The following is a 9,671-nucleotide window of genomic DNA, read 5'->3' as shown; positions in this document are numbered from 1 at the left end:
AAACCCTTCTAGTCATAGATGTTTTTCTTCTGCCATCCCTAGACCAGCATACAACACTGCTCCATGGAGCCCTATTTGGCAGAAAATAGAGGTCACCCAAATGTTGCAGAATAGGTGAAGAGTATCCAGCAAGACTATACTGATAGGCATCACGTTTATGCATGCTGGCAAACTGCAGTGACCGCCCATGTTGCGAAATCTCGCTGAGAAGCATTCTAGCACCCAAAAATCACACTAAGGGACACTAATTCTCACTTGCACTCGCCAACTTAATGTTGCTGAGTCTCACAAAGCAAAAAATGCTACTACGCGGTGGTGGCAGAGTTTTCCTGGAACTCTGTGTTCCAAGTGAAACTTGGAATGGGCAAAACTTTGCAAACTCCACTGGCGGAGCAGACTTTTTCACCTACCCCTACTTGCTTGTCAAGAAATGCCCCATCTACAGAAAGGAAAGAATATGGGAAATAACTAAATCCCTGACCATATTACACTTACGTACTACACTCACACAATGTAGGATGCTACCAACAGAAGCTCTGATCCCACACGTTCTAGACAATTGCCATCAATCTGGGTGAAACAATAGAAAAGATGTTTCAGCACAACCAATAACGTCAAACCTGCTTGTATCCTAAAACCTCAGTCTACATTGTAATCCTTAAAGTCTGTCTCTCGCAGACCTCGCAACATCCCTAATTTCTTTACAAGTCACCTCCTATGAGGACAATTTCTTACATTCAACGAAACCCTTTGTGTGAAAGCTCTGTCACCCCTCTCTTGTATGCTTGTACGCCAGCTCGATTATCAGACAGTTCACTTTACTTTTCTTTCTCTGGCTGCAAAGCTAGAGGATTTTGTAAACACCAATCTCCAAGATAAAATAAGCAGCCATTTGGAACAAGACTTAAGCGGACATTTCCGTCTTTCTTTTAACACATCGCAAACGTGATAAGATAAAAACAAGATTGAAAGGCATCTTTATTGCTTATTCACTTTCAGAATACCTGTTCTGTTTCAGGAGCTCTCTCGCCAGACAAGGCCAGTAGGCCTGAAACACAGCTCGCCCTGGTAAAATCTGTATTACCATAGCAGGTGGGCAAGTAGGTTGTTGAAGCCTGTGCCCCAATCCTAGTCCAATTTAGAAAACAGATGAAGACACACCTCTTTAAAGAACACTACATCATGATGCTGTAACAGTCCACTTCCGTTCGTAGAACCCCGTTGCTCCTTCAATCACTCAATCTCTTCGCCTTTCACACTTTACAGCACTCTGCTGCCTTTTATCTATGTTTGCTTTATACAAAGACACTCACATGTATGTTTAGCTTTAGGTCCAGTGTGAGAACAAGCAAACACTACAGCAGCATGTGAAACTGATGACACTCAGTTAAGAATGGTCAAAATAGTTCTATAAAGAAAGAAAAATAGCCAGACACATAATGGAAATCTATGTGTGGGGAGCGACCAGTGTAGCTCTCACACTAACAGCGCAGGAGGAGGAGGGTGTCATTCCTGTCTGAATTCCTCCGTTAGAGCACGTCCTTTGAATAAAGCTTTTCTCACACTGGTTGCACAGAAAGAGCATACTTGGGTGCAGCATTTCCCGTGCTATAGAAATCTCTTTTTACAACAGTGCTCTGAGAGAGCTACAACCTCCTTGGGGAATTCTCAAGCAATGTTTTAAATGAACCTTTTGTAAGTCTTTTCCCCTCATTAGTGTGGGGATAAAACAGTCAAGCCATATGAATTCTCATTTGAAGTTCATGACCTGTTTAAAAGTTTCAGTCCTTATGAGAATTCTCTTGTGATGTTGAAGATATCTTTTGTGAAACTCTTTTTGCTGCTAGGGTTCCAACCCAATGTTGACAATATGGTGTCATAGAAGGTCCTTTTTAACAAACCTCTTGTTGCATTCTGTGTATGCAAATGGCTTCTCACCCGTGTGGAACTTCTCGTGACAGTGAAGATGACTTATTCATCAAGCTCTTCCTATAATGAGTCCAAGAAAATAGCGTTTTCATCCATGTGAACTCTCCAATGAAAGTGATGCCTGCCTCATACATAAAGCTCTTCACCTATTCAATGCATGAAAATTGTTGCTCACTTGTGCGGATTATCTGGTGGTGTTTAAAACGTGTGTTGATTTAAAATCTTTTCATAATGATTGCATGAAAGTGGCTTCTTTGTGGGTTCTCATGTGATGTAGAAGAAATGACCTTTGACTAAAGCTTTTTCCACACACAGTGCAAACAAAGGGCTTCTCACCAGTGTGGATTCTCTGGTGATGTTCAAAATCTGACTTATACACAAAGCTCTTTCCACACTCGCTGCAGAGAAAGGGTTTCTCAATTGCACCCTTGTGGATTTTCAGGTGGCGTTTAAGTCCTGGTTGGTGAGGAAAGCTCTTCCCACATTCAGTGCAGGGAAAGAGCTTCCCTCCAATTTGAATTCTCTGGTCGTGCTGAAAGTCCAATTTAAAAACAAAGCTCTTCTCAATATGGATTCTTTGATGACGCTGAAGATCTGATTTGTACACAAAAAAACTTCCTACATTCAGAGCAGGGAAAGGGTTTCTCAATCTCACCTGTGTGTACTTTCTTGTGACGTTTAAGCCCTCCCTGCTGAGTAAAGCTTTTCCCACATCCAGTGCAGAAAAAGGGTTTCTCGTCTGTGTGAATCCTCTGGTGACACTGAAGAGTTCACAAATGAGTAAAACTTTTTTGACATTCAGTGCAGGAAAAGGGCTTCTCACCAGCATGGGTTCTCTGGTGACGAAGAAGATAGCGCTTCTGAATAAAACTCTTTCCACAATAGGTACAAGGAAAGCGCTTCTTTACTACATGGTATTTCTGATGGTATAGACGATTCCCAATTTTTTTAAATGCCTTTTTATCATCAGTGGAGAGGGTGTGCTTGTCATCACTTTGGAGTATTTGATATTGGTTAAGGACAGACTCTGGAATACAGTTCTTGTTTTCACAGCATGTTGTTGATTCTTTCACAAGCATACTTCTGGAGTCTGACATACCTGACACAGAATGAAAAGAAATGTGGGAAAATATTATTTTCTTAATTAAACAAAAAACATCTCAGTTGCCACTTGTGAAAGAGGGACACTCATACTACAGACAAGCAATCAATGACAGCCAAGTAGCAGAAAGATGTCACATTAGTCTCTAATAGGCAGGTGCCAGCACGTGCACTGAATTACAAAAGTTAATCTGCCCTATTCCTGGCAATAGTCAAGAAGTCCAACTGAAAGCAAGTGTTGGATACCTTGAATGACAAACATGTACCAGTCTGTGCAATGTCTGCTGAATGCCCAGTCGTGTAAAATCGGAATGATTGGCATGATTTTAAGCAGGCTAGAGCTCAAAAACAGGCAATTGATTACAAGAGAACTTCGATCCATCAGATTCTTCTGAGTAGATTACAACCTAGTTGTTTTTACGGGAAAAAGATTTTGTAGTTAATATGTTCTGTTAGTCAGGATTCTTTTGAATATTTTAAAACAGGATCACCTGTACTTTTTAAGTTCGGCCACAGACAGCTTTAGCCTTTTACCTGAGAACATATCATCAATAAAAAATAGAGGACTTTGGTTCAGCCCCTTCAGCTTTTGGTTGCTTTGCACCTCTCACCTTCAGCCATAGCTTGTGGAAATGTCCTTTATACTTAGGGCATTTGCATGGTACGTTTTTCAGGGGTTATTGGCAAAGGACTCTGGGGGTCATTACAACATTGGCGGTAAAAGGCGCTTACCGCCATGCAGAAGACCGCCAATACACCGCCGTGGCCGCGGAATCCCGCCACAGCTATTATGACACACATCTCGGAATCCGCCGAAATTCAGACACCCACACAACTCCGCCACACCAAAGGTCAGTGTTAAACTGGCGAAAACAAATCCTCCACCTCCACGCCAACAGAAACACGCCCATGCTATTACGACCCACGAATCTACGCAGCGGTCTTTCAACCGCGGTATTCCATTGGCGGTACACACCGCTGCGCTCAAAATGCACACACATCTCCAAAACACCGCCACATTGGACAATTCAAAATACACACACCTGATACACATACAAACAACACTCCCACACACCCAATACAATATAAAACACACACCCACATCACCCACAAACCCCTACGACCAAAAATCAGAGACGAAGGCCAGAGAGACAGCACAGCAAAGACAACCCCACCATACAGAGGCACACAACACCATCACCCACACAAAATCCACGCACAAAACACCACACACCACTACACATCACCACACACATCAACACTCACACCGCCCCACACATCACACACACCACCCCATGGCACGCCAAAGACCCCCCCGCTTTTCCGAGGAGGAGCTCCGGGTCATGGTGGAGGAAATTGTCCGGGTAGAGCCACAGCTATTTGGCTCACAGGTGCAGCACACATCCATAGCCAGGAAGATGGAGCTATGGCGAAGAATAGTGGACAGGGTCAGCGCTGTGGGACAGCACCCAAGAAATCGGGAGGACATCAGGAAGAGGTGGAACGACCTACGGGGGAAGGTGCGTTGAACGGTCTCCAGGCACAACATCGCGGTTCAGTGGACTGGCGGCGGACCCCCACCTCCTCCCCCACAACTAACAACATGGGAGGAGCAAGTCTTGACCATCATGCATCCTGAGGGCCTCGGAGGAGTCGGTGGAGGAATGGACACTGGTAAGTCAAATCTTAACTATCAGATCCCCCACCCTACCTGCATGCTATCACACACCCCCACCCTCACACCCTCACCTATCACCCCAACTCCTCACTAATGTACTAATAACACAAACTACACATCCCTACACCAAGCCCTGAATGACACAACTAAGCATGGTCAACCCTCACCAAAGCATGCTCACTGCACATACCCATAACAACCCCCTAACCATCATCACACAAGCCCCCACACAGGAATGCTTGCACTGGGGTACACGCACACCCACCCATTGCACACCATCACACACACACATGCAATAATCATGCTCTTATGCCCCTGCAGGATCACAAAGGACTGTCACCACACCGGAGGGTCCAGACAACTCCACTCCATCCACAGAAGAGGCCCACAGTGATGACAGCAGCTCTGCCCTACTGGAGCCTAATGACCAGCCCGGACCATCGTGGGCCTCGGGACAGTCGGTTCCCCTTGCACAGGCACAGCCCAACACTGACCTTCCACCCTCTAGTAACACCAGCACAGCACCCACCCAGCGGGCCCAAACCTCCGCACCCAGGACAGGTCAATCAGCGGTGTGTCCACCACTACAGGGAACCCAGGATAACCCACCACCCCAACAACAACAGGGACCTGGTGGCAGTGGTAGTGGGCACACGGTCCAGGGGACGGAGGCACAGGAACACAGGGGAACTGGAAGGACTGCTGTGAGACAGGGGGCGGACAGGCCAAGGGAACCTACTCTCCATGAGGCCCTATCCTCCATCATGGGAGCATACCACCACTCCCAGGAGACGATGGCGAAGGTCCTGGTCAAGTTTCAGGAGTGCCAGCGCCTGCAGGAGGACCAGTATTTGGGGTTCAGGGAGGAGCTCAGGACCATCAGCTCCGCCTTGGGCACCATCGTAGGGGTGCTGAAGGACATACAGCAGACCATGAGGGACACCGTGGCACTCCAAGGGGCCCCTGACACTAGCATGGACGATGAACTGCCCACCACCTCTGCCGGCGCTAGTGGACAGGACGCCCCGCCACAGGACCAACATACCAGCACCCCACCCCCTGCAGACGGACAACCACCACGCAAGCGGTCCCTGAGAGCCAGGAACAGGACAGAGCAAGATGGCAAGACCCCCGCCAGGAAATGAGACCACCCTGATTGTCCCCCCACTGTCCCACTTTGTTACCCTGTCCATACTTAAACTGCCCCAGCTCCACTTCCTATGCCCATATGGGCAGTGCACCTGTGAAACTAATAGACTGGACTCTGCCATGGACATTCCTCCGCCATCACCCATCACCATTTTACAACCCCCCTCCATTTTTGAGCACTTCAATAAACACCCTTGAAACACAAAACAATCTGGAGTCAGTCTATGATTTGGTAAAATGTAATATCTATGACAGTGTCAAAATGCGTTGGTAGGTGTAAAGGCAACATACCAATGTCACACATCACAAGTCCTTGAAGGATTCAAGCAGATGACACACGTTGGTAACCACACCTGTGAAACCGTAATGGAAAGAAACAACTCAGTTACCAAATAATCCCATGAAATTACACACAGGATAGAGGAGGACGTGTGACAGTGAATGTAATGGTAAAAATGAAAATGTTCTCACCTGTGTGTCACTGGAAATATTGCTGTATGACTGACTCCCTGTTGTCGTTGTCTTCTTCCTCAGCTTCCTCCTCATCACTGTCCACAGGCTCCACAGGCTCCACAGCTGCCACAACACCGTCATCTGGACCATCCTCCTGCAGAAAAGGCACCTGGCGTCGCAAAGCAAGATTGTGAAGCATCGAGCAGGCGCTGATGATCTGGCACACCTTCTTCGGTGAGTAGAATAGGGAACCACCTGTCATATGGAGGCACCTGAACCTTGCCTTAAGGAGGCCGAAGGTGCGTTCGATCACCCTCCTAGGCCTCATTGTAGCGTTCCTCTGCCCTGGTCCTGGGATTCCTCACTGGGGTCAATAGCCAGGACAGGTTGGGGTAACCAGAGTCCCCTAATAGCCACACACGGTGCCTCTGGAGTTGACCCATCATATCAGGGATGCTGCTATTCCGCAGGATGTAGGCGTCATGCACTGAGCCAGGGAACATAGCATTAACCTGGGAGATGTACTGGTCTGCCAAACATACCATCTGTACATTCATGGAATGATAACTCTTCCTGTTCCTGTACACCTGTTCACTCCTGTGGGGGGGGGACCAGAGCTACATGGGTCCCATCAATGGCACCTATGACGTTGGGGATATGTCCAAGGGCATAGAAGTCACCTTTCACTGTAGCCAAATCTTCCACCTCAGGGAAAATGATGTATCTCCTTTCGTGTTTCAGCAGGGCAGAGAGCACTCTGGACAATACGTTGGAAAACATAGGCTGGGACATCCCTGATGCCATGGCCACTGTTGTCTGAAATGACCCACTTGCAAGGAAATGGAGCACTGACAGCACCTGCACGTCAGGGGGGATTCCAGTGGGATGGCGGATTGGTGACATCAGGTCTGGCTCCAACTGGGTACATAGTTCCTGGATTGTGGCACGGTCAAACCTGTAGGTGACGATTAAATGTCGCTCCTCCATTGTCAACAGGTCCACCAGCGGTCGGTACACCGGAGGATTCCGCCATCTTCTCAAATGTCCCAGCTGACGGCGCCTAGGAAGGACAACAGCGACGATCAAGTCAATTTTTTTCCAGGTATGTACCCACAGTTACACAGAAGACGACACCAAACACAAAACCTTTCCTGTATGTGTGTTGAGTGTAGGCCTAGCTATGTGTGACGCAGAAGTAAATAAAGCCATGTGGGCCCCTGAAATGGCGGCTGCCTGACCTCTAAACTGGGACAATGGGATTGTGGGGTAACTGCGTTGGCGTTGCACAACGTCGCGGTAGGCAGTCGTAGACCGCGGCGCAATGCTGCATTGGTTAACATAGGACCCTTTGGGTCCCAGGAGCCAATGAACAGGTGCGCTGGCGGTGATGACACGCACCACCGCGGACGTCACCGCCGCGGACGTGACCGCCATTTTCTATCTGTTCAATCACTAGATACCTGATCTTCGACAGGGGAGGACCTACACTGCAAGTGCTGCTGTGACCTCGGTCTGGAAGAGACAATGGCTGCTGCGTCTGGGGAAAGGGCCCCTGCCTTCACTGCTCAGGAGTTGGAGAAACTGGTAGACGGGGTCCTCCCCCAGTACACGCTACTCTACGGTCCTCCAGACCAACAGGTTAGTACACAGGGAGCACGTTGTATGGGCTAGGCCTGGGTGGAGAGGGCTGGTTGTAAGAGGGAAGGGGTCAGAGTTCAGGGAACATTAATGCATGTGAATGAATGGGCCACATGGCTAGAGTAGGGAGGGGGGCCACTCACATCGACGGTGCAGTTGGTAATGACTTCTCGTCTTCCCTTGTGCATGTCATGTAGGTCAGCGCCCACCAGAAGAAGGACATTTGGCGTGCTATCGCCAAGGACATACGGACCCTGGGGGTCCACCAGAGACGGGGCACCCACTGCCGGAAAAGATGGGAGGACATTCGCCGCTGGAGCAAGAAGACGGCGGAGGCTCAGCTGGGGATGACCTCCCAACGTGGGAGGGGTGCCCGTCGCACCATGACCCCCCTGATGTTCAGGATCCTGGCGGTGGCATACCCGGAGTTGGATGGGCGCTTGAGGGCATCACAGCAGACACAAGGGGGTGAGTACACTCTCAATCTGCGGACTTTGCGCGCAATGGAGGGGTCTGGGTGGGGGAGGAGGCCTGTGGGTGTACCTAGGCCAGGCAGAAAAACGTAGACTAGGCCCCTCCGTAATGCAGGCTATGTGGCACTCCACCCCACCGCAGTAGGATGCAAAGTACAGGTATAGATGCCCCTGTGGCATCCATGTGTGTAGATGTCCACCATAGCCATGTAGGCCAGATCCCAGAAATTGCATCTGCAGAGGCCAGGAGCACGGCGTAGTGCAGGGGCCTGCTGTGTCTGTATTGTCCGCCACCGGTAGCGGTATGCCATGCACTCAACCTGTCTATCTTCTGTCTTCCCCCCTTTTTGTGGTCTCCCTGTTCTTTTGTGCATCAGCATCATCAGGCAGAGGTACAGTGGCACCGGAGCACGAGGGAGCTGCATCCCACATGGCCATGGAGGGCCACACCACGGACTCAGAATGCACCAGTGGGACGGAGGGCGAGGGGAGCTTCACGTCGGCCACCGGATCACCAAGCAGCGACACAGACTCGTCCGCCGATGGGAGCTCCCTTGTGGTGGCGGCACCATCTGTGCGCCCCACTTCTACAGGTACAGCCGCCACCTCCCCTACCAGCACCGCCCTCCCAGCAGCCCCTCAGCGTTCGCCCGTGCCCGCTCACCCAGGAGGGTGGGCATCACCTTCGCCCCAGGCACCTCAGGCCCTGCCCCAGTCACCCCTGCTGCCCTCAGTGAGGAGGCCATTGACCTCCTCAGGTCACTCACTGTTGGGCAGTCTACCATTGTGAATGCCATCCAGGGTGTAGAAAGGGAGTTGCAACACGGTAATGCATTCCTGGAGGGCATTCATTATGGTCAGGCTGTCCTTCAGCGAACCCTGAAATCTCTGGCCTCAGCAATGATGGCAGCCATTGTCCCTGTGTCTAGCCTCCCCCCTCCAACCTCCTCCACCCAGACCCAATCCCCTGTACCCCAGCCCATCCCAAGCACACCTACAGACCAGCATGCACACAAGTCAACACACAAGGGAAGCTCAGGCAAACATAGGCACCACACAACCCACAGGCACACACACAAGCATCACCCACATGCAGACACAGCAACATCCACTGCCTCCGCTGTGTCCCCCTCCTCCTCTTCTCCCTCCTCCTTCCCAGTCTCGTCTACACTCTCACCTGCATGCACTACATCTACAGACACCAGGACTTGCAACAGAACACCCAGCACCACACCCCGCTCACCTGCACT

At 49.9% G+C, this 9,671-nt stretch overlaps 1 protein-coding gene across 2 annotated transcripts in view; it reads right to left on the bottom strand.

The window, feature by feature from the left end:
* Positions 1-1,778: 1,778 nt before the first annotated feature.
* The window catches only part of LOC138287261 (zinc finger protein 1-like), a 94,960-nt gene continuing 87,067 nt past the window's right edge, over positions 1,779-9,671 (bottom strand). For both annotated transcript variants that reach the window (XR_011202182.1, XM_069227621.1), the window contains one exon: positions 1,779-3,028. Coding sequence is in view for 1 of the 2 variants with exons in the window: in XM_069227621.1 (XP_069083722.1) it covers positions 2,700-3,028 (329 nt within the window). In the remaining variant the exon portion in view is untranslated. The remainder of the gene's footprint in view (positions 3,029-9,671) is intronic.

This window comes from Pleurodeles waltl, chromosome 4_1 (assembly GCF_031143425.1).
Source record: "Pleurodeles waltl isolate 20211129_DDA chromosome 4_1, aPleWal1.hap1.20221129, whole genome shotgun sequence".
Lineage (NCBI taxonomy): Eukaryota > Metazoa > Chordata > Amphibia > Caudata > Salamandridae > Pleurodeles > Pleurodeles waltl.
This window is presented reverse-complemented; position numbering and strand designations above follow the sequence as displayed.